This window comes from Medicago truncatula, chromosome 7 (genome assembly GCF_003473485.1).
Source record: "Medicago truncatula cultivar Jemalong A17 chromosome 7, MtrunA17r5.0-ANR, whole genome shotgun sequence".
Lineage (NCBI taxonomy): Eukaryota > Viridiplantae > Streptophyta > Magnoliopsida > Fabales > Fabaceae > Medicago > Medicago truncatula.
The window spans coordinates 29,965,985-29,992,197 of NC_053048.1; the positions used below are offsets into that span (position 1 = coordinate 29,965,985).

The window sequence follows — 26,213 nt, forward strand, 5'->3', positions numbered from 1 at the left end:
AGAATTATATGTATGGATATTATGTTCTCATATGGATGGCACGTGTTTTCATGAAACCAATCTAGAAAAGTGAAAAAAAGAATTGCCAATTTATTCCCTCAAAAATGTTTTGTTTTTTTCCCCCTTAAACTATAATTATTTAGTAAATATTTTTAAGGGTTTTTTACATGCTTTGTTTTTTTCCCTTAATCTAACCTTTTTTTATTAAATATTTGTTAGGGTTTTTATTAAAATAATAAATTTCTTACTATATAACTTTTTTGTTTGAAATATTCTTACTATAAAACATGGTTGGTTTGTCTTTAAAGTTGCATATACGAAGGCCATTGAAATTCAAGGGGAGAGGTGGACTTAGGCTTTTAAAATTTGCATATGATTGCACTGTTTTATTAGTGCTTGAACCTCCTGATATTTTAAGGATGAACCTCCTCATATTTTAACATTGCAATTGAGCCAAACATTTTGCACCAAAAACCCAAGTTTCTCTCACCCTATGAATGACACGAGTCTCACTTTTATGTTAGCACAACAATATTTGGCTCAACTAGAGATAATTGACTTCCTTTTTATATAACTCTATTTTTTTTTAAAGGCCAACTCTCCATCTGGCTTTTCCTATTACATTTGTTTTCTTTTATTTTCTTATTAATGATTGTAATTGTAATAATTGAATTCCTTCTAAAGTAAAAATGAAGTGCTTGAAGATAGAACACAAATCCTAAAAGTCTTTTAAGAAGCTTTTACCTCTAAACCAAGTATGTCACAGAGTTTAATTCTTGCAAATATAATATATATTACTAAATATTTTATATTCTTTCATAACTTAATACTCCCACCATCCTAAATTTTAACGAAAAGTTCACTTTTTTTGTCCCAAATTATAAATAAAATTGACAAATATTTACCCTATTTAATCAAGTTGGTTTCAAATGTCATCTTTTCTAAATAAAATAAAATAAATCTTACTTATTCTCAATTTTCATGAACTCAAATGCAAGGTGTATCCAAATTACTCTCCCTCACATTTTTTCCGTAACCAATAACTTATGCAAATTATTTTTACTTCTTTCCATGAAACATATTTCAACACAAAATGTTATACACCAAATTATTATGCTTTAGAATTATAAATTTATAATTTACACAAATTCTAACTTTCATTTGATAGATTTTGAAATTTATAATTTATACAAAATGTGGAAAATATAAAAAATAATAATTAAACATTTATGCAAAAAAAGAAGATATTTGATAGGAAAAAAATGACGAAAATTATAAATTTAGTAGTATAAATAAATGATAATTAAAAGAAAAAAATAACTGCACAAAACTTTCATAGCTCTGATAAAGTTGAAAGGTCTGAATCCCTTGCTTCACTCCGAGTCTGTCTTTGTAGCACGTCACTACTCAAAAACTGACGAGCAAAGAACACGAAATACAACAGATTCAAGACTCCGAATGCAGCGATAGTGTAGTAATAATGCTCAAGCCTATTCTTATTCAAATCATTACCTCCTAACCATTGTGGTCCACCATTTCCTTTTGTTAAAGCCACAATAATCTTTATAAGAAGATTGCTCAACCAACTTGCAATGCTTAAGCTTAGAAAAACACAGCACCGCCTAATGTCTTCATACTGTCAGGCCAATATGATGTCAATAACTCCATCATAGGAATTGCGGCAAATGCTTCAACCAAACCAGATAAACCAAATTGTGGAATAAGCCACCAAATTCTTGTAGGTGATTGAAATGTTCCGTGTTTCAATGCGTTGTCGCGGCGGCGCACTTCAATCAGTCCTGATACAACCATGCCAACAATGGAAAAAATAATTCCTATTGTTATTCTTTGACCAATTGACAATCTTTTACCATTAGAGGTAGCTGTTTTAGTGAAAGGGATGTAGATTTTTTCATAAAGCACAATCCATGATGAAAGAAAAATCATTGGTACTAATCCCATCCAAGCTGGTGGAATAATGAATTTTGTTCCAATTGATCTGTCTATTTGTAATCCTTGCAAAATTCCATATGAATTTGCTTGTCCCATTGAAATAAAACATCCAATTCCTGCTAACCAAATTGGTAAAGTGGATAATATTGCTTTCAATTCTTCCACTTGTTGTAAACTGCATAATCTCCAATTATCAATTGAATTTCCATTGCTGTCAATTTCATTTTGGTTTGTAATCACCGCGGCTTTATCGAGATATCTGAACCTATTTGTATGAGCAAGTTTCACATTTCTTGAATCTTCTGACTCATTAGAAGATAATTGTGGATCATAAAATGAGATTTCAGAATCTTTCTTGATATCAATGTGATGTTTTCTAATTGAAGCAACAATTACTTTCACCAAGTCGCTTAAGACGCTTCCTTTCGGCTTCAACTTGATATAAGTGCATTGTCCCAACAAGAAGATGGTTAATGAGACGGTGAAACACCCCGTTGGAATGATGAAACCAATAAACCAGCTTACATTGGTTTGAATGTAGACAACGCCGGTCAGAGCTATCAAAAGTGCTACTGTGAATAAAAAATACCACCAATTGCAAAAGCTCTCTAACTGAGCTTTTCCTTTTGCGGTTTTTGTATCGAATTGATCGGCTCCAAAGGCAATATTGCATGGTCTTAGGCATCCTGAACCTATTGCGAAAAATCCAAGTCCCAAGTATAGGATACTGAGTTGCACACCTGTCGGTTTTATGCAATCCGAAAGAGTAGGGCAACTTGGAGGTCTTAATGATGAATGACCAGCACCTAGAGACATGAATCCCATACCCTGTCATATATTGAAGCTTATGTCTTTAAATTTTCATTCATAATAAGTAGGAACATTTAAAGTAGAGAGCATAATTCTTAATCGAGGTCTGAAACCGCAACTGCAACCGATATAAGAATTTTAGAGGTTTCTTCAAGGACATCACAACGGCAAATTGTGATCGCAATTGTTTTTTTTTTTTTTGGTCAGGTCAATTGTTTGTATTTTACCACAATATCAAGGTTATAAACAAAATTGTGACTGCAAAAACATTTTAGAACCATGGTTAAGAACAAATAAAAGCTGCTATTATTTATTAATTACTCTTAACCATGGTTCTAAAATGCTCTTGGGGTCGCAATTTTTTTAAAAACCTTGATATTGCGGCAAAATACAAACAAATGCAATCATAATTTGCTTTTATGATATCTTGGGTTGAATAATTTTACTCTTACACATGTTTGACTTATATTTTCAATATACAATTTCTTACAATGGATTCCTTAAACAATACTCTTAGGCTTTGTTTGCTAGTTTGGAGAGGAAGGGATGGGAAGGGTTTGGATAATAGGAAGGAACAAATGAAAGAAATAGGATGACATTTAGACTGGAAGGCTTTGGGGGGTTCATTTTTCTTTATAATACAAAACCCTCCTCATTTGAGGGAACTCACAAATTGTATTGGAGGGGTTTTGGGGGTTTTGAAGGGTTTACATGGATTCTTCACATTTAATTTATGTAGTTATAATATTCTTAAAATTAAATATATATTAATCATAAGAATTAATTTATCATTCTCTAAAAAACTATTCTTTTAAAAAATGTGAAAGATTTTACCATTTTCCCCTATATTTCCAACCCTTCAAAGTCTTCCCTTCCCCTCCCCTCCAAACTCCCAAACAAAGCCTTAAGGCATTTGTGAGCATGACCCAAAATTTATATATAGTAGAATAGAATTTATTAAAACTTTGAATGTTCATTGATTGGATTTTCAGAAAATTTCATTTTTAACAATACATCATGAAATGGCAAAAATGGAAAAATAAATCAAAGTATTATGATAATTTCTTTGTATTTACCAGAAGTGAAGCTATGCCGCCAAATATAAGCATATGAAACTTTCCAACATAAGCATCTGCAATATAAGCAGCTACTAATGGAATAAAATTTACTAAACCAGACCAAATGTTGAAAACCTCAACTGAAAATGCTGTATCCATGTTGTATTGTGTATGCATGTATACAACTAAATTGGCAATCAAACTCATTGAAGCTAATTTCTCGAATGTCTCATTTCCTATAATCAAACAAACACATAATTTAGATTCATAAATTCTATTGAAAATATTGTAATAATCATATATCAAGCAAAGAATATTGAAGGATTTATTTATTACCAAGAATGTATTTGACAGATTTCCATCCTCCTTTTTTATTTTTGGTTGAAGAGGAATGAGAAAAGTTTGCTAAAGGATCTTGCCTTTCATTAGACTCGTTCTCATTCTTCATCTCTTCCATCTAAATTTTTTCTAACCCACCTCACACTTGTTGACCTATGAAGATTTTAATCGTTTTAATCTTTATTATAGTCCAAGAACAAGAAAGAATCGAAGTGTTTGGATTTATAGAGGAAAAAATTGTAACAAATTGTTGTTATTGGATAGCAAACGTGTTTTCATGAAAAAAAGAATTGCCAATTTATTCCAACTATGCCGGCCTATTCTTTAGGAGCTACCTATTAGCTTTTGCCAAACAGAAGAGCAATTGAAGTGGCGTGTAGAAGAGCAATTGAAGTGGCGGATATAGTGCAAAATCTTTGCCAAACAGAAGAGCAAGGATGAAGTGGCGTGTAGAAGACCATGTTGTTTACCTGCCTCCAAAAATCTTTGCAACTATATAGTGCAAAATAAATAAAGGAGTAATTTTCTTTTATCCCTTATGTTAAAAGTTATATAGTAAGGAATTTGGCGTAAGCCCTTTGCTATTTTTTCACAAGTGTATAAAAATAAGTTATAAACAACAAATCAACTATATCAATCAACAACGTGCAGTGAGGAAGTTTTAGTTTTACAATGCTTGCTTCTTCTATGTAAGTGCGGGAACGTGCATATGCTACGTGGTCCATGCCCTAACTGTGACTAGAAAACAGATTAGTGACGTAGCCATTACTTTTTCTTAATGAAACATAGCCCACCCAAAAATAAAAAAGGAGGATGGAAATAATTATAATAATTATCTTTTGGCTTACAATCAAATAGAAGTAATGACTTGAAACCGTTTCAAAAAGGTGAATTTGTTTATTACAATATTTGTCACACAAGCTGTCAAAATATGATATTTATTCCACGTGAAGATGTTATGGAACCTCATTAATAAATGAGCTTCGGTGCAGAGTACTTAGATTGTAAGGTAGATATAAGAGATAAATATGTATTTTTTTCCCCTTTAAAGATATAGTGAGTTTTGAATTTCATCTCTAAAAAAGATGTTTTCATCCTTCTAAACAAAATTGTTTTTTTTTTTTTTTTCTCTCAAATGGCAAGTTTATATTCATATTTGTATCAAGGTTATGACCATTTTATTTTTAAAATATGTCCATATATTATGTCGCACTCATGTATGCCCATATGCTTAAAAAATGTGAAGAAAATGTTAAAATTGTGCTCAATATGGACAAAATATGAAGAACAAATTGTACCCAAAAATAAATATGAAGAACAAACTTTGTGAAGATCTTCTGTTTGGCAAAAGCTAATAGGTAACTCCTAAAGAATAGGCCGGCATAGTTGGAAAATTGCTCTTCTCCCAACAAAAAATGCTCACTCTCAATTTCATGTTGTTGCAATTTCATTCTCCCTTTGTCTTGGAAACAAATATAAGGCTCGAAAGTGCTCATTTAAACTCCTATCCCTAACCTATCCTTCCAAAAAGCAATTTGTGTACCATTTCTTAATGAGCTTTGCTATATCAAGCGAATAAAATTGTCCCGAATTCTTAATGGACTTCGTACAAGTAATTTAAAGACAAACCAACACTGACGGAGTCAGAAAAAAATATCAGGGTGGGCCACTAAAATTAACTTTTGAAAAATTGTTTAAAATCTCGCAAATTAGACCTATAATTGAATTATTTAAATTTTTCAGATGGGCCACTACACCAATTTGCGGGAATTGGGATCAACAGAAACCTAAAACCGACATAAAATTGTATAAAATCTCGCAAAATAGACCTATAATTGAATTATTTAAATTTTCGGGTGGACAACTACACCACTTTGCAGGAATTTGGATCAACCAAAATATAAAACCGACACAAAATTGCATAAAATCTCGCAAAATAGACCAACCAACCATGTTACTAGACGGTAAGATATTTATTATATTGATAAAAATATTTAATGAAAAAGTATAGTTTAAGGGGGAAAGCAAAACATGTGAAAAGTAAATCCTAAATTGACAATTCTATTTCACTTTACATAAATGTTTCATGAAGACACATTTATTAACTATCATCGTTCCATGACAACAAGCTGTTACAAAATTTGCCTATTATTAAAGAGTAAAAAAAAGGAATAATGCAAATCAAAGTAACTAAAATCATGGGCAATGTGAGAAATAATAGGAAATGAGTATGCAAATATGGAGAGATTAGTCAAAACCAATTTAGCTCAAACAATGCACATGTTGGTTAAACAATAAAAGATATTTGCCAAAACAAAAAAATCATCAATTGTAAGTAAAGAGAAAAAACAACGTTAGGAAATGCTCCTTTTCAATAAAAGCTCTAACAAATATTTAATGAAAAAGTATGGTTGAAGGAGGAAGAAACAAAACATGTGAAAAGTAAATCATACTTGCTCAGTGAATCGAGCTTTCTTCAAATGGAGCTTTCTTCAAATCATACTCTGCAGATACTTGCTCAGTAAATCATACTCTGCAGATACTGATACACATCTATTTATACTAGTTAGAAGTGTACAGACTCACTGGGCGAATTCATGTTTGCTCGTTGGGCGAAGTGTTTGCTCTCTCAACGAGTCAACTTTAGCCTTTCTCCCTGGAAACTCCTCTCCTTCAGCTCGCCCATTGAATAATTTTGCCCATAAACCCCTAGAATTATCTGACTTTGCTCGCTTAGCGGGGATGTCCTTATGCCCAAATTCTTTGCTTCATTCTGAACTAAGTCTTAAACTTGCAAAAGGATTGGAAAATAGAAGCTTACCAACATAAAACTATAATAATTTGCCCTCCACCCCCCGTTTTTTCACCGAGTCCCTTTTAGTATAAGAAAAAAAAAATTCAATTTTAATTTCATTCATTAAACGATTTTTTTTTTGTCAGGTAGTCTAGTGGTTAGAACTCACCTTTTTCAAGATGAATAAATGGGATGTCCGGGGTTCGAACTCTAGCCCTACATATAATAATACATGTTCATGCCAACTGAGCTATGCTCAAGGGAAATTCATTAAACGATTTATCTCTTGACAAAAAAATAAAAATTAAAAATATATCTAATTTGTAATATACACTGAATATATCGTTTATTAAATGAACCTTAAAGTTGAATATAAATTTATGAATTTTCTCCTAAAGGTAGAAATCGAAGGAAGTAACTGATGTACCCAAAGAAAAATGTATTGGTTAATAAATAGGTCTCATGCTTCATTATTTTGTACCCACAATCACAATCTTAATAAATATCCCACGCGACCCACACACACGAAATATAAATAGATAGATACGATAAAATATTCTATTGAATGTCCAGAACTGATTTTATTGATTAGTAGTATATTCTTTGAACAGCTAGTTTGTTATTTCTGTTTAGAACCTTCTATTCTATTTAATCATGACTGTGTAGTTCAATTAGAGTGGTTGGTTGATTTATGACTTTTATTGTTTTCTATTCTAAAGATATAACTTGGTATGTTGTTCTCTGGCAACATCAGTTTAACCTCTTCCTTTTTTCCGTCTCTAATCACTCCGACGACCTATGTGGTACTAGCACTTCAGATTGAATGTGTGTCGTCCAACACCAGCACTTTCAATTACATATTTTCATTTTTATTTTCTCAAATTATTACCGGTGTATATGTGTTAATGTTGTGTCCGGTGTCCCTTATGTGTCGGTGCTTCGTAGCACAAAACAAGGAAAATATGTTATCATATTGAAGAATATAAATCTAACTATACAACAGAAACACTAACAAGTTATGTGCAATATGGATCACCAAGATTTGTCATGCTTGATCTGTCTGTTTTCTCTTTCAGCATTATTTTGACTTTTCAGCATTATTGATCTATAGACCAACTTGACATGTATTTTGTTCTGCATGTGACATGTTTCCCGAACATCCATGCAGGTGTGTTCCTTGGGGTATCTTCAAACACGCGATACCAGGTCATCAATGGACTGGAACGTTTGGTAGAAGCATCGCCAATGGCAAAACAGGTTCCACCAGTTGCTCTGGCTTTCACAGTTGGTGTGCGTTTTGCCAACAATGTTTATGGTGGCATGCAGTTTGTTGACTGGGCTAGGTGGAGTGGAGTACAATAGTTTCTTCAATTATCTTGTTTTGTAATGTGTTGTAGTCTTGTAGATGTAATTTTCTAGCCATAAATTTTCTTGAGGTTGAAGTATAAATTTCTACCTGCGGTTCATGGACCTATAATGACCAAAGATTAAGGGTGCGTGGATTGGTTTAGAAAGGTTTTAGGCAATAAATTTAGAGGATGAGCATTTGTTCCCTCTATTTTGGTAATTAACCTTAATGATGAAGTCTAACCATGACAAAGTTCGGCCGAGTGGTACGTAAAATCTGACCAATGATTGTTCCAGTTAGGATTTAAATTTGAATTCTCCCGAACAATTTATCTCTATCTTTCTCTAAAACTCAAGAATTCATTAATCACTTGAGGTGTAACCTACTGCCTTAGTATTAAGAATCATTTGTTGTACACATGTAGCTCTCTCATTAACAAGATAAAGTATGACAAATTCAGTGGTCAATTAACGTGTTAAGCCTTCGTAAATGGTTTAAACTCCATTCTGGTTATTGTTTGCTACTTAGTTAAAGCTTTTAACTTAGCAGCTATTCTGTTAGATTTAGGTGATCGGGTTGACTATAGAGATAGTTGAGGTAAAAAAATATATGGTAAATATATTTCATGCAATATAGTATCAAACGACTTTGTCAATAATGATATTGCACCATACACAAATATATTTTTCAGCGTTATATCAATAAATTTCATCATATATCATTTGATTTAATGGTGAGATTTATTGATCAAATGATGAAAATTAAGTTGTGCGTTATTACACTGTAGAATTGACCCTATAAAAATTTGTGGAGATGGATTGCCAATTTTATTTAGGTTAGATCTTCTGTAATGTGGGGAAAATGGTGAGAAACAGACTACCAATAGTCAATGTCCATGAAAAACTATTAGGCTAAATTGCATTTTTGATCCCTTAACTATTTAGGTAGTATCGCTTTGGTCCCTTAATTAAAATTCGATTTATTTTAGTCCTTAAACTTCTCTCCATAACATATTTTGGTCATTTCCATTAGTTTTAATTCAAAAACGTTAGGTTTTCTTCATTTTCTTCTGGAATTTTTCTGGGATTCATCTTGTTGAAGGTTGATGAAGATGATATGAAGATGAAAAAGAGGAGAAAATGATGAAGAAAATCTAACGTTTTTGAATTGAAACTAACGGGAAGGACCAAAATGTGTAACAAAGAGAAGTTACGAGACCAAAATAAATCAAATTTTAATTAAGGGACCAAAGTGAAACTACCTAAGTAGTTAAGGGACCAAAAATGCAATTTAGCCAAACTATTATCACGGGTTCTTAAAAATATAGTAAGATACATACATGGTTTAAACACACTATTCACCCCCTAAGCTTGCAAAAGTAGCGACTTTGGCTCCTTAAAAAAATGGCAAAATTGACTCCCCATGTTTAAGGAAATATGTTATTTTGACTCTCTAACTTAAGGGAAATATGCTCTTTTGGTCCCTTATCTTTTAAAAAAGTTGCGATTATGACCCCTGTTTTGGGACACGTGGCGGCTTCTCAACAACTTTGCAACGTTTAGGGGTCAAAATTGCATTTTTTTTTGTTAAGGAGCCAAAATCACAACTTTTAAAAATTAAGGTGTAAAAAATACACATTAAGCATACATACATACATACATACACTGTATGCTCCCAAATTATATCACTCGTGACTTGTGAGCTACTCAACAACAGAGGAGTTAAAAATACTCTTTGCTAGTTGCTACACAACTTAGAAAAGAAAACTACTCGGATCCTTCGTTATACTCAAATGATTCCTAAACTTCTTCTACGTTGTATACCTCAAGATATATTCTAATTATTCCAAATTGGTTTATTTCAAAACTCGAGTCAAGTTTTATACAAATCTTTTTATAGCTCAAGTTTGACTTGTTTCAAGTTTACAACAATTTGATCGACTTGTTAGATTTTGCTCATTTGCTCGAATCAGATAATTTGAAAGTGTTAAATTTTTTATATCTTTGATCTTTTATTCTTTTAAAGGATTAAATGCTCTTTTGGTTCCTTAACTATTTAATTGATATCGCTTTGGTCCCTTAACTAAAAAAAAGATTGTTTGAGGATTTTAAGTTTTTTTTAGTCTCGTTTTGGTCCCTTCTGTTAGGTTTCCGTTAGCTTTAATGAAAAACGTTAAATGTGGACACGTGTTACCTTGTCATTGGCTCAGAGATTTTTTTTTTTAAATATAAATATATATTTTTTATTTTTTTGTAAAAAATTTCCAGAACCAATGACAAGGTGACACGTGTCACTTGTCATTGGCTTTGGGATTTTTTTTAAAAAAAATAAATTTTGTAAAAAAAAAACTCAGAGCCAATGACAAGGTGACACATGTCCAGGAGTTAAAATTTTTTTAAAAACTCTAACGGAAACCTAACAGAAGGGACCAAAACGAGACTAAAGAAAAACTCAAAATCCACAAACAATCTTTTTTTTAGTTAAGGGACCAAAGCGATACCAATTAAATAGTTAAGGAATCAAAAGAGCATTTAAGCCTCTTTCAAAAGGCAAAAACTAAAATAAAAAATGCTATCACAAGGATAATAGTTTAAGGTTTAAAGGATAGACACAAATAGAAATTTCATACATGCATAGACATATAAATATAGAAAACTAGCTACCAACAACTCAAGAATATAATACAAAAACACAAACTACTACGCGCAACAAATACAAAAGTCCACAGCTAGAATCAAATACATGCTAAAACTGAGTTGAGTGTCAAAATGATTTATGTTTGGATACACTTCTCTAAAGTGAGTAAACAACAAATTTGAGGGTCAAAATCAATTCCAAAATCAAAAGTCCCAACTTCTAACTCTAACTAGAATCAATTATGGAGGCAAAATCAATTGTACTTGAAAACAACTAAACCTATTAAAATCGATTCTACGCATCTAGAATAAATAGAGTTATGTAAAAGTGAAATTAAGCAAGATGAACCAACTTGAATGGTAGGATTCAAAATTTCAACGGGTTAATAATTATTTTGGTCTCTAGATGTGTAGCCATAATAGTCCTTCAATGTATCGAAATTTTAAAATAGTTATTGATTGTGCACTTCGTTAATCAAAATAGTTTTTAATGTTAAAACAGTCTCTCAATGGTGACACTAACTCTTTTCATAAAGTGTAACACCCCGTTACCCCAAACAATTAATAAAAAATAAAATAATCAGAGTTCAACAAACGACGGGCATGTCACACTGCTTTTCAAAAATTTTTAAATAGAATATAAAACTATTTATTAAAATCAACCTAATAGTTAAACCAATAATTTGCAGCGGAATATTTTTCAAAATATCTAACATCAACATCCAACAATAATCCTGGCACAAAGGCCTCAACATAATATTCATCAAAATTGTTCAACAACAATAAAGGGCTACATCAGCATGTTCCAAAATTGATACATAAGGAATGAAAATAAACAACTAATTCCCATCCCATTACGTATCAGAGCCCTAGACACTTGAGCCACCACTCTACTATTCTTCATCACCTGCAAGTTACCCATAGGAAGGGCAACATTTCCAAGCAGAAGGGGTGAGATTCACAAACAACAATAATAGATATATAATTCATCAATTGAATATAACACCCTAAATATCATCAATACATCATTGTGTGTGTGTATATATATATATATTTCATGATCACATCATAACATCATATTCATCTTCAATCAATAGTAAGAATTATTACTCAATCACCAACAACGACTCATGCAATGACATGACAACACCACTAAGAGTCCTCATCAAATGCGACTATACACATGCATGTGGTACCAATTTACAGGGCATAAGCCCTCACCGAATTTGAATGGTTAAAGCATTCACAGGGCATAAGCCCTCACCAATTTGAACGACAAGGCGTTCCAGGGCAAGAGCCCTCACCGCTTTATGTTTATGCAATGGACTCAACTTGTGTATATCTACATACAACTCAATAATTCAACGACATGTATGATTTATTTAGATATAAGCATACATCACAGTCATCAACAAATCACCATAATTAATTCAATAGCTCCAGAAAATAACACAATAAATTATAGTCAAGCTCCTACATCAAGTTCATTCATTTCTATTCAATTACGTAACAAACAGCTTCAGGTACTGGGCAACTCGCCTCGCGAGCACATCTGCTCGCTATGGCGAACTCATGAAATGGGTTACTCGCCGTGGCGAGTACGAGGCGAACGAGAAAAAGGGTGCTCTCGGGAGTTTTGACATTTTTCCCACTAATTCCTCATTTTTAAGCTCCCTATTCATCTTTTTAATCTGAAAATTGTCTCAGTCATCTCTAAAAACATCTAGACACTCAAAACTAACCAACTTATACCTTATGACAACAATCTGAAAATCATGATCTTTCACTCACTTACTCACTATGGCGAGTGGTTCTGCTCGTGGGGCGAGCTATGAAGATTGCTCACTCACGAGGCGAGACAGGCTGCTCGCCGGGGCGAGCGATGAATGTCTGTACGGGTAGAATGTAGGCTTTTTCCAAAAATCTCAATTTCCTCAATTTCACTCACCAAAACAGTTTACAGAAGTGCAATGAAATACTGTATGCAACCAGAACATATTTCTAACACTAAAACAATGATTCCTACACTCAATCCACCCAAAAATCAAGGAATCAAACCTAAACTCAAATTCCCAACTTCTATCAGAAACATGTTAAACCAAAATCAGAATTACAATCTATACTATTGAAATTAAACCTCACCCTTACCTTAATTCAGATGAGCAAATTCTACAAAATTCTGGTTCTCTTGGCTCTTCTCCCTTGTTCTTGGTTTTTCTCCCAAAACTTGATTGTACGTAAAACTGCTTCTGACCTCTCCTTTTCCTAACTCCTAACTTAACTCCCTTTTATTTCATTTAACTTTCGCTTAATTCTATTAATTCTAATTAAATCTCCAGACTCTAAAATAATAATAGTTCTCACTTATTCTAATTTAATACCAAAATAAATCATATAAATAAATATAACACCCCACATGAACAACAATAATCATTTAAAATCATATAAAAGACTCTAAATAAATTATAAATAAATAAATAATGACTAGGGCATTACATAAAGGACATGGTATGACAGTAACTAAGTACTTATAGTGGCTGATAAGACAATAAGTAAGTATATCGATGGATTAATATGAAAATATTAATGAAATATTTTAAGGTTATAAACTATTTAGACTAACATAATGCATAATCAGAGACTATTTTAAAATTTCAATAAAGAATTATTATAATTACTCGGTACACATTCGTGAATCGATAACCCCAAATTTCAACTCACACCCTAAAAAATGGGTTAGCCGGATTGACCCATCTCAATTATGCGAAAATTGTTCTTCTCCCAACAAAAAACGCTCACTCCCATAAAAACTTATCAAAATACCCTCCACGTACGTGAGTTAACTCACGTTTGGTAAGTTGGAGTATAACCTACATGAGTTAACTCATGCTCGGGTTATAATCTACATGAGCTAACTCACGTTGGGTTATAACCCACGTGAGTTAACTCACATGGGATGTATCATTATAGCGAACGTAACTTAAGTCACAATGAGTTTAACACCTGCGTGACTTAAGTCACGTGAATAGATGTCATACCCCAATTTTTGACCTAAGACCCCACATTCATACGCCCTTTGACCTTGGGTCAGTATCTGACTTTTCAATTGTTGGTTCCAAGTCGGGCCCTCATCTCTCTTTATTTTTCTTTAAATTCCATCTTTTCATTTTTTTGTTTATTGCTGTTTTTTATTATTAGCATTATTTTTATTTGTATCTGTCATACCCCAATTTTTGATCCAAGATACCTCTGACAAGTGGGTATTTTAAAATACCTCATATTTGATTCCGAGTCGGGCCCTCTTCTCTCAACTTTCATTTTTTATTTATTTTTTAGTTTCCATCTTTTATTTAAATTCCTTTTAATTTAATTAACTCATTTAGTATTTTATTTTTAGGGGTTTATGGGCAAAATTATTCATTGGGCGAGCTGAAGGAGAGGAGTTTCCAGGGAGAAAGGCTAAAGTTGACTCGTTGAGAGAGCAAACACTTCGCCCAACGAAATAAGGCAATTTACTGACTTTTTAAAGACGATGTGGCTTTTCCCTACATTTGAAGAAAGCTCGATTCACTGAGCAAACATGAATTCGCCCAGTGAGTCAGTACAATTCTAACTAGTATAAATAGATGTGTAATCAGTATCTGCAGAGTATGATTTACTGAGCAAGTATCTGCAGAGTATGATTTTCTCATGTTGGAGAATTAGGTTTGGTCGCTACAATATGGGAAAATCAACCCAACTAGTCTGATATGATTATTTTGAGCCAGATAGCGGATTTGCAAGAAATACTGGAGGGAGTACAAATGTTGAGCAGTGAATCCGAAAAGAGAGTATTGATTCCAAACAATCGAAGCGGGTTTACTGGGAAATCTTGTATTATGCGTTGAGTCGATTATAGAAGAGTGGAGTCCCATCAAGTGTTTTGTTGGAGGCTCTTACGGGATACACTTCCTTCTAGAGAAACACTCCATAGGTGCATTATCCTCATCGATCCTCACTCTCGTTCGTGTGTTTTTTGCTTCATCGAAACAGTATCTGCAGAGCAATTATTCTTTTACTGCCAGACTTCTTTACACTTTCTCAACTTCGGACAACTGTTAAAGCGTAAGAACGTGAAAAAAGCGTGATACTTAACATGGTTGGCGACTACTTGAAGCATTTGGAGAGTAAAGAATTACATCTTATTTAGGGATAGAGTCGCAGACATTGAAAAATGGTTGGAGGATATCATAATGCAATCTTGGATATGGCTACTCGATCAGTGGAACATTGAACGACAAAATGATCCAAGGTTAGTTTTTTGTTATTTTTAGTCCTTTTATTTTGAGTGTTAACTACAATATATTAATCCGCAATATTTGACATATAGTATCATTATATTAAATTCTACCGCGGATTTGCATCTTCATTAATTTAAGGCTAAAATATGCTTTTGCTCCCTGCAAATATAGCGAATTTGAGTTTTGGTCCCTGGTAATTTTTTTTTTTGAATTCCATCCCTTCAAATTTTTTTGTTTTTTAAAATAGTCTCTGAGCCCATAAACTTAATGATTTGGAACCATTTTGCTTAGGTATTGATGAGATAAAACCGCAAGTGCACGGTCTTACCGAAGTAGTATAAAAGAGTATCGTTCCGAAAGGGAGTAGTTCAATTTAATTAACCTTTAAAGATGATTAGAAGAGAGAAGAGAATTGTAAGTTGGGGGTTTTTAAACGGTTAAAAATCAATATAATAAAAGAGCCTTGGGATCATTGGTTTCATCTAAATAACAAGTCCTTCTCAAACCAAAACCATAAGCTTATAATGTTATGTTAGACCTAATTTCTCAAGACAGTTTCTCTTATGTTCCTCTAGCAACCAAGCCTATTTCGCTGACTTGATTACTATTAGATTTTGGTTCCTCTAACAACCAAGCCTATTTCGCTGACTTGATTGTTATTAGTTCCCTTGAAGATCGAAACTATATGTCTCAAAGATTGCAAAGCCTATTTCGCTGACTTTGCAATCCTTGTCTGAATTCACTTGTTCGAATATCAAAGCTCCACTTTCGTTTTATGAATTGATATTTGGAATAATGGATAAACAATTATCAAACCCTCCACTTTCGTTTCCACAGTTTGATAATGGTTGATCCATGTTAAGACGGTGAATTCAGATAAGAAATTAGGGTTACATAAGATTAAGGCTTAGGGCTTGGTTTGATTAGGATTATGTCATTTAGACTTATCCAACAATCCCAAGACAAGAAGAAGTCTACTCACTCATGTTCATCGTAGACATGGGGGAGAAGAGAGAAAGCATGAAAGTAAAAGACAAGAAAATAAAGGAAAAGAAAAGAACTTTAATTAGAAAAGCAATTGTCACTTATTGTATTCCAAGTAAAGATGAATATTTGTGATGGCTAGCTATTCTATTTATAGTACACATTTGACTTAAAATCTAAGCAAGTATATTCCAAGAATATTCCACGGTAGATTGTGCGCCAAAATAGAATAGCTTAGACTCCAAGCAAAAGCAGCAAAAGGTCTTCTGGAGGGTGGCACGGCCGTGCCAAGGCTAGCACGGGCCGTGCCAGGCTTCTGACTTGTGGGAGACATATTTTGTCTCTCAATCTTCATATTTTCGTGTCCAATCTGCTCCAAATCCCTTTCTTTTGCTCCAAGACTCAATCCATCCAATATTCTTCCCTGAAATATAATAAATTGCAATTTAAAGTAAACTATCCTAAAAAGGAAATAATACTAATATAAAATTATATAAAATCTAAATAAAACTAAACTAAAAAGCATATTAAAATAGACAATAAATGACTCATCAGGTATCACTTGCTGACTAAACATAGGTTGATACACTTGGCATGAAAATTAATTTAAATATTTATAAAATAAAATAATAAATCAAAAAATTATTTTTGTTTATTTTAATTATAGTTTTATATTTTTAAACAACCTATTATTATTAAAATTATAAAACAGATTTTTAAATTACAAAAATTGATTTTCAGTATTTAAAATTAAAAAAAAAATATCTTTTAATTAAATTTAAAACACATAAATGTTTATTTGATGGAACAAAAAACGAATCAAAACTTAGAGAGAGAGAGAGAGAGAGAGAGAGAGAGAGAGAGAGCACGTTCATTTTTTCCCAGAACTTCTTTACCCCAAAACTTCAGTTCCAAAACTTCATTCTTTTCTCTAGAACTTCATGTTTTTTTCCCTCTCTTCATCTTCAACCCATTCTAGAAACTCCAATTATCTGTGTTAAAAGAGAAAAGGGCATAAACATCACTAACACATTCATCTTCATCCCTGAATTTTAAATTCTCAGATCTAGACATACAACCCATTACACACACATCTATCATCAAATCATAATCAATCCTTTAAATTGGATTCGATTCCATGGAGAAGAGAGAAGAGAAAACGGCGAGACAAAGCTTCTCTGCATCGGATTCGATTCGAAGACCGACGAACCTGTTGTTAGCGAGGAATATTAAGAGAGGTTCAACATCTTATCTCTCATCAAGTCTCTCGCAGATTTGCATTTTCTGGATTTCAATTGGATTCGGATTTGGGGATTAAGGTTGTGGTGAGGTCGCCGACGGGTGACGGTGACGGTGGTGATGAGGGAGGAAGAACCAAGGTGATGATGAATTGGGATGAACTTGGTGATAATGATCCTTGACTATTTGATTTGTTTACTGATATGTTTTTGTTGTTACCATTTGATTTAAGGAGAATAAAGGCTAAAGGTGGTGTGGTGGATACATGGATGAAGAAGATGAAGAGTGATGGAGCAGGTGAAGATTGCCGAAGAAGAATGGGGACAAATGAAACCCTCCCATGTTTTTTTTTTTAATTTTGACAAACAAATTTTATTTTAATTAAATTGATTTATAAAATGTTTAAAATAAGTTAAATGCCACATGTATAAGATTGTACAGTCAGCATCTGCTACCTAAGCAAAAATCAGCCAAATCAACTAGAAAGTGGGTCCAGGGACTATTTTAAAAAACAAAAATTTTTGCAGGGATGGAATTCAATGCTTTTGAAATTGGTTAAATGTGTAACTCTTCTTCTACCATAAAAATTACTCTCTAGGCTTAAACATTTGTTTATATTTTAAGATTTATTCTATTTCCTTGAATGAGATGAGTTACAGGAGGAGGAAATAATATCCATACATATGATTCTCATTTTTCTAAACATTTATTCTTCACACATACTTTTACTTCTAGGACATGTCTCTGGACTATGGAATTTAGCTACTATTGATGATTCTCATGCTCTAAATCCCCTTCTTCACTCTAATTACAGTGAAGATTCAGAGTAAAGAAATGGATTTAGAACATGAGAATCATCAATAGTAGCTGAATTCCATAGTCCAGAGACATGTCCTAGAAAAAGTATGTATAAAGAATAAATGTTTAGAAATATGAGAATTATATGTATGGATATTATGTTCTCATATGGATGGCACGTGTTTTCATGAAACCAATCTAGAAAAGTGAAAAAAAGAATTGCCAATTTATTCCCTCAAAAATGTTTTGTTTTTTCCCCCCTTAAACTATAATTATTTAGTAAATATTTTTAAGGGTTTTTTACATGCTTTGTTTTTTTCCCTTAATCTAACCTTTTTTTATTAAATATTTGTTAGGGTTTTTATTAAAATAATAAATTTCTTACTATATAACTTTTTTTTTTTTTGAAATATTCTTACTATAAAACATGGTTGGTTTGTCTTTAAAGTTGCATATAACTTTTTTTTTCCCCTTAAACTAACCTTTTTTATTAAATATTTGTTAGGGTTTTTATTAAAATAATAAATTTCTTACTATATAACTTTTTTTTTTGAAATATTCTTACTATAAAACATGGTTGGTTTGTCTTTAAAGTTGCATATACGAAGGCCATTGAAATTCAAGGGGAGAGGTGGACTTAGGCTTTTAAAATTTGCATATGATTGCACTGTTTTATTAGTGCTTGAACCTCCTGATATTTTAAGGATGAACCTCCTCATATTTTAACATTGCAATTGAGCCAAACATTTTGCACCAAAAATCCAAGTTTCTCTCACCCTATGAATGACACGAGTCTCACTTTTATGTTAGCACAACAATATTTGGCTCAACTAGAGATAATTGACTTCCTTTTTATATAACTCTATTTTTTTTTTAAAGGCCAACTCTCCATCTGGCTTTTCCTATTACATTTGTTTTCTTTTATTTTCTTATTAATGATTGTAATTGTAATAATTGAATTCCTTCTAAAGTAAAAATGAAGTGCTTGAAGATAGAACACAAATCCTAAAAGTCTTTTAAGAAGCTTTTACCTCTAAACCAAGTATGTCACAGAGTTTAATTCTTGCAAATATAATATATATTACTAAATATTTTATATTCTTTCATAACTTAATACTCCCACCATCCTAAATTTTAACGAAAAGTTCACTTTTTTTGTCCCAAATTATAAATAAAATTGACAAATGTTTACCCTTTTTAATCAAGTTGGTTTCAAATGTCATCTTTTCCAAATAAAATAAAATAAATCTTATTCTCAATTTTCATGAACTCAAATGCAAGGTTTATCCAAATTACTCTCCCTCACATTTTTTCCGTAACCAATAACTTATGCAAATTATTTTTACTTCTTTCCATGAAACATATTTCAACACAAAATGTTATACACCAAATTATTATGCTTTAGAATTATAAATTTATAATTTACACAAATTCTAACTTTCATTTGATAGATTTTGAAATTTATAATTTATACAATATGTGGAAAATATAAAAAATAATAATTAAACATTTATGCAAAAAAAAAAAAAATATTTGATAGGAAAAAAATGATGAAAATTATAAATTTAGTAGTATAAATAAATGATAATTAAAAGTAAAAAATAACTGCACAAAACTTTCATAGCTCTGATAAAGTTGAAAGGTCTGAATCCCTTGCTTCACTCCGAGTCTGTCTTTGTAGCACGTCACTACTCAAAAACCGACGAGCAAAGAACACGAAATACAACAGATTCAAGACTCCGAATGCAGCGATAGTGTAGTAATAATGCTCAAGCCTATTCTTATTCAAATCATTACCTCCTAACCATTGTGGTCCACCATTTCCTTTTGTTAAAGCCACAATAATCTTTATAAGAAGATTGCTCAACCAACTTGCAATGCTTAAGCTTAGAAAAAACACAGCACCGCCTAATGTCTTCATACTGTCAGGCCAATATGATGTCAATAACTCCATCATAGGAATTGCGGCAAATGCTTCAACCAAACCAGATAAACCAAATTGTGGAATAAGCCACCAAATTCTTGTAGGTGATTGAAATGTTCCGTGTTTCAATGCGTTGTCGCGGCGGCGCACTTCAATCAGTCCTGATACAACCATGCCAACAATGGAAAAAATAATTCCTATTGTTATTCTTTGACCAATTGACAATCTTTTACCATTAGAGGTAGCTGTTTTAGTGAAAGGGATGTAGATTTTTTCATAAAGCACAATCCATGATGAAAGAAAAATCATTGGTACTAATCCCATCCAAGCTGGTGGAATAATGAATTTTGTTCCAATTGATCTGTCTATTTGTAATCCTTGTAAAATTCCATATGAATTTGCTTGTCCCATTGAAATAAAACATCCAATTCCTGCTAACCAAATTGGTAAAGTGGATAATATTGCTTTCAATTCTTCCACTTGTTGTAAACTGCATAATCTCCAATTATCAATTGAATTTCCATTGCTGTCAATTTCATTTTGGTTTGTAATCACCGCGGCTTTATCGAGATATCTGAACCTATTTGTATGAGCAAGTTTCACATTTCTTGAATCTTCTGACTCATTAGAAGATAATTGTGGATCATAAAATGAGAGTTCAGAATCTTTCTTGATATCAATGTGATGTTTTCTAATTGAAGCAACAATTACTTTCACCAAGTCGCTTAAGACGCTTCCTTTCGGCTTCAACTTGATATAAGTGCATTGTCCCAACAAGAAGATGGTTGATGAGACGGTGAAACACCCCGTTGGAATGATGAAACCAATAAACCAGCTTACATTGGTTTGAATGTAGACAACGCCGGTCAGAGCTATCAAAAGTGCTACTGTGAATAAAAAATACCACCAATTGCAAAAGCTCTCTAACTGAGCTTTTCCTTTTTCGGTTTTTGTATCGAATTGATCGGCTCCAAAGGCAATATTGCATGGTCTTAGGCATCCTGAACCTATTGCGAAAAATCCAAGTCCCAAGTATAGGATACTGAGTTGCACACCTGTCGGTTTTATGCAATCCGAAAGAGTAGGGCAACTTGGAGGTCTTAATGATGAATGACCAGCACCTAGAGACATGAATCCCATACCCTGTCATATATTGAAGCTTATGTCTTTAAATTTTCATTCATAATAAGTAGGAACATTTAAAGTAGAGAGCATAATTCTTAATCGAGGTCTGAAACCGCAACTGCAACCGATATAAGAATTTTAGAGGTTTCTTCAAGGACATCACAACGGCAAATTGTGATCGCAATTGTTTTTTTTTTTTTTGGTCAGGTCAATTGTTTGTATTTTACCACAATATCAAGGTTATAAACAAAATTGTGACTGCAAAAACATTTTAGAACCATGGTTAAGAACAAATAAAAGCTGCTATTATTTATTAATTACTCTTAACCATGGTTCTAAAATGCTCTTGGGGTCGCAATTTTTTTAAAAACCTTGATATTGCGGCAAAATACAAACAAATGCAATCATAATTTGCTTTTATGATATCTTGGGTTGAATAATTTTACTCTTACACATGTTTGACTTATATTTTCAATATACAATTTCTTACAATGGATTCCTTAAACAATACTCTTAGGCTTTGTTTGCTAGTTTGGAGAGGAAGGGATGGGAAGGGTTTGGATAATAGGAAGGAACAAATGAAAGAAATAGGATGACATTTAGACTGGAAGGCTTTGGGGGTTCATTTTTCTTTATAATACAAAACCCTCCTCATTTGAGGGAACTCACAAATTGTATTGGAGGGGTTTTGGGGGTTTTGAAGGGTTTACATGGATTCTTCACATTTAATTTATGTAGTTATAATATTCTTAAAATTAAATATATATTAATCATAAGAATTAATTTATCATTCTCTAAAAAACTATTCTTTTAAAAAATGTGAAAGATTTTACCATTTTCCCCTATATTTCCAACCCTTCAAAGTCTTCCCTTCCCCTCCCCTCCAAACTCCCAAACAAAGCCTTAAGGCATTTGTGAGCATGACCCAAAATTTATATATAGTAGAATAGAATTTATTAAAACTTTGAATGTTCATTGATTGGATTTTCAGAAAATTTCATTTTTAACAATACATCATGAAATGGCAAAAATGGAAAAATAAATCAAAGTATTATGATAATTTCTTTGTATTTACCAGAAGTGAAGCTATGCCGCCAAATATAAGCATATGAAACTTTCCAACATAAGCATCTGCAATATAAGCAGCTACTAATGGAATAAAATTTACTAAACCAGACCAAATGTTGAAAACCTCAACTGAAAATGCTGTATCCATGTTGTATTGTGTATGCATGTATACAACTAAATTGGCAATCAAACTCATTGAAGCTAATTTCTCGAATGTCTCATTTCCTATAATCAAACAAACACATAATTTAGATTCATAAATTCTATTGAAAATATTGTAATAATCATATATCAAGCAAAGAATATTGAAGGATTTATTTATTACCAAGAATGTATTTGACAGATTTCCATCCTCCTTTTTTATTTTTGGTTGAAGAGGAATGAGAAAAGTTTGCTAAAGGATCTTGCCTTTCATTAGACTCGTTCTCATTCTTCATCTCTTCCATCTAAATTTTTTCTAACCCACCTCACACTTGTTGACCTATGAAGATTTTAATCGTTTTAATCTTTATTATAGTCCAAGAACAAGAAAGAATCGAAGTGTTTGGATTTATAGAGGAAAAAATTGTAACAAATTGTTGTTATTGGATAGCAAACGTGTTTTCATGAAAAAAAGAATTGCCAATTTATTCCAACTATGCCGGCCTATTCTTTAGGAGCTACCTATTAGCTTTTGCCAAACAGAAGAGCAATTGAAGTGGCGTGTAGAAGAGCAATTGAAGTGGCGGATATAGTGCAAAATCTTTGCCAAACAGAAGAGCAAGGATGAAGTGGCGTGTAGAAGACCATGTTGTTTACCTGCCTCCAAAAATCTTTGCAACTATATAGTGCAAAATAAATAAAGGAGTAATTTTCTTTTATCCCTTATGTTAAAAGTTATATAGTAAGGAATTTGGCGTAAGCCCTTTGCTATTTTTTCACAAGTGTATAAAAATAAGTTATAAACAACAAATCAACTATATCAATCAACAACGTGCAGTGAGGAAGTTTTAGTTTTACAATGCTTGCTTCTTCTATGTAAGTGCGGGAACGTGCATATGCTACGTGGTCCATGCCCTAACTGTGACTAGAAAACAGATTAGTGACGTAGCCATTACTTTTTCTTAATGAAACATAGCCCACCCAAAAATAAAAAAGGAGGATGGAAATAATTATAATAATTATCTTTTGGCTTACAATCAAATAGAAGTAATGACTTGAAACCGTTTCAAAAAGGTGAATTTGTTTATTACAATATTTGTCACACAAGCTGTCAAAATATGATATTTATTCCACGTGAAGATGTTATGGAACCTCATTAATAAATGAGCTTCGGTGCAGAGTACTTAGATTGTAAGGTAGATATAAGAGATAAATATGTATTTTTTTCCCCTTTAAAGATATAGTGAGTTTTGAATTTCATCTCTAAAAAAGATGTTTTCATCCTTCTAAACAAAATTGTTTTTTTTTTTTTTTTTCTCTCAAATGGCAAGTTTATATTCATATTTGTATCAAGGTTATGACCATTTTATTTTTAAAATATGTCCATATATTATGTCGCACTCATGTATGCCCATATGCTTAAAAAATGTGAAGAAAATGTTAAAATTGTGCTCAATATGGACAAAATATGAAGAACAAATTGTACCCAAAAATAAATATGAAGAACAAACTTTGTGAAGATCTTCTGTTTGGCAAAAGCTAATAGGTAACTCCTAAAGAATAGGCCGGCATAGTTGGAAAATTGCTCTTCTCCCAACAAAAAATGCTCACTCTCAATTTCATGTTGTTGCAATTTCATTCTCCCTTTGTCTTGGAAACAAATATAAGGCTCGAAAGTGCTCATTTAAACTCCTATCCCTAACCTATCCTTCCAAAAAGCAATTTGTGTACCATTTCTTAATGAGCTTTGCTATATCAAGCGAATAAAATTGTCCCGAATTCTTAATGGACTTCGTACAAGTAATTTAAAGACAAACCAACACTGACGGAGTCAGAAAAAAATATCAGGGTGGGCCACTAAAATTAACTTTTGAAAAATTGTTTAAAATCTCGCAAATTAGACCTATAATTGAATTATTTAAATTTTTCAGATGGGCCACTACACCAATTTGCGGGAATTGGGATCAACAGAAACCTAAAACCGACATAAAATTGTATAAAATCTCGCAAAATAGACCTATAATTGAATTATTTAAATTTTCGGGTGGACAACTACACCACTTTGCAGGAATTTGGATCAACCAAAATATAAAACCGACACAAAATTGCATAAAATCTCGCAAAATAGACCAACCAACCATGTTACTAGACGGTAAGATATTTATTATATTGATAAAAATATTTAATGAAAAAGTATAGTTTAAGGGGGAAAGCAAAACATGTGAAAAGTAAATCCTAAATTGACAATTCTATTTCACTTTACATAAATGTTTCATGAAGACACATTTATTAACTATCATCGTTCCATGACAACAAGCTGTTACAAAATTTGCCTATTATTAAAGAGTAAAAAAAAGGAATAATGCAAATCAAAGTAACTAAAATCATGGGCAATGTGAGAAATAATAGGAAATGAGTATGCAAATATGGAGAGATTAGTCAAAACCAATTTAGCTCAAACAATGCACATGTTGGTTAAACAATAAAAGATATTTGCCAAAACAAAAAAATCATCAATTGTAAGTAAAGAGAAAAAACAACGTTAGGAAATGCTCCTTTTCAATAAAAGCTCTAACAAATATTTAATGAAAAAGTATGGTTGAAGGAGGAAGAAACAAAACATGTGAAAAGTAAATCATACTTGCTCAGTGAATCGAGCTTTCTTCAAATGGAGCTTTCTTCAAATCATACTCTGCAGATACTTGCTCAGTAAATCATACTCTGCAGATACTGATACACATCTATTTATACTAGTTAGAAGTGTACAGACTCACTGGGCGAATTCATGTTTGCTCGTTGGGCGAAGTGTTTGCTCTCTCAACGAGTCAACTTTAGCCTTTCTCCCTGGAAACTCCTCTCCTTCAGCTCGCCCATTGAATAATTTTGCCCATAAACCCCTAGAATTATCTGACTTTGCTCGCTTAGCGGGGATGTCCTTATGCCCAAATTCTTTGCTTCATTCTGAACTAAGTCTTAAACTTGCAAAAGGATTGGAAAATAGAAGCTTACCAACATAAAACTATAATAATTTGCCCTCCACCCCCCGTTTTTTCACCGAGTCCCTTTTAGTATAAGAAAAAAAAAATTCAATTTTAATTTCATTCATTAAACGATTTTTTTTTTTGTCAGGTAGTCTAGTGGTTAGAACTCACCTTTTTCAAGATGAATAAATGGGATGTCCGGGGTTCGAACTCTAGCCCTACATATAATAATACATGTTCATGCCAACTGAGCTATGCTCAAGGGAAATTCATTAAACGATTTATCTCTTGACAAAAAAATAAAAATTAAAAATATATCTAATTTGTAATATACACTGAATATATCGTTTATTAAATGAACCTTAAAGTTGAATATAAATTTATGAATTTTCTCCTAAAGGTAGAAATCGAAGGAAGTAACTGATGTACCCAAAGAAAAATGTATTGGTTAATAAATAGGTCTCATGCTTCATTATTTTGTACCCACAATCACAATCTTAATAAATATCCCACGCGACCCACACACACGAAATATAAATAGATAGATACGATAAAATATTCTATTGAATGTCCAGAACTGATTTTATTGATTAGTAGTATATTCTTTGAACAGCTAGTTTGTTATTTCTGTTTAGAACCTTCTATTCTATTTAATCATGACTGTGTAGTTCAATTAGAGTGGTTGGTTGATTTATGACTTTTATTGTTTTCTATTCTAAAGATATAACTTGGTAT

General features: G+C 32.3%; 2 protein-coding genes across 2 annotated transcripts; both read right to left on the reverse strand.

The window, feature by feature from the left end:
- Positions 1-1,602: 1,602 nt before the first annotated feature.
- LOC120577053 (protein NRT1/ PTR FAMILY 2.8) lies at positions 1,603-4,330 on the reverse strand. The gene is made up of 3 exons (XM_039827959.1): positions 4,158-4,330; positions 3,840-4,057; positions 1,603-2,781 (listed from the first exon to the last, which is right to left on the reverse strand). The coding sequence occupies exons 1-3, from the start codon at positions 4,276-4,278 to the stop codon at positions 1,603-1,605; spliced, it is 1,518 nt and encodes a 505-aa protein (XP_039683893.1). The 5' UTR covers positions 4,279-4,330.
- A 15,527-nt stretch (positions 4,331-19,857) lies between these two features.
- Positions 19,858-22,854, reverse strand: LOC120577054 (protein NRT1/ PTR FAMILY 2.8). Its single transcript, XM_039827960.1, has 3 exons — positions 22,682-22,854; positions 22,364-22,581; positions 19,858-21,306 (listed from the first exon to the last, which is right to left on the reverse strand). The coding sequence occupies exons 1-3, from the start codon at positions 22,800-22,802 to the stop codon at positions 19,858-19,860; spliced, it is 1,788 nt and encodes a 595-aa protein (XP_039683894.1). The 5' UTR covers positions 22,803-22,854.
- Positions 22,855-26,213: the final 3,359 nt, after the last annotated feature.

Bases quoted from the DNA above. Each gene is read 5' to 3' on its own strand.
- LOC120577053 (XM_039827959.1), bottom strand. From the start codon at position 4,278: ATGGAAGAGATGAAGAATGAGAACGAGTCTAATGAAAGGCAAGATCCT. The intron at 4,058-4,157 runs GTAATAAATAAA...GTTTGATTATAG, and splicing joins ATCTGTCAAATACATTCTTG to GAAATGAGACATTCGAGAAA. The intron at 2,782-3,839 runs GTAAATACAAAG...AATATATGACAG, and splicing joins GCGGCATAGCTTCACTTCTG to GGTATGGGATTCATGTCTCT.
- LOC120577054 (XM_039827960.1), bottom strand. From the start codon at position 22,802: ATGGAAGAGATGAAGAATGAGAACGAGTCTAATGAAAGGCAAGATCCT. The intron at 22,582-22,681 runs GTAATAAATAAA...GTTTGATTATAG, and splicing joins ATCTGTCAAATACATTCTTG to GAAATGAGACATTCGAGAAA. The intron at 21,307-22,363 runs GTAAATACAAAG...AATATATGACAG, and splicing joins GCGGCATAGCTTCACTTCTG to GGTATGGGATTCATGTCTCT.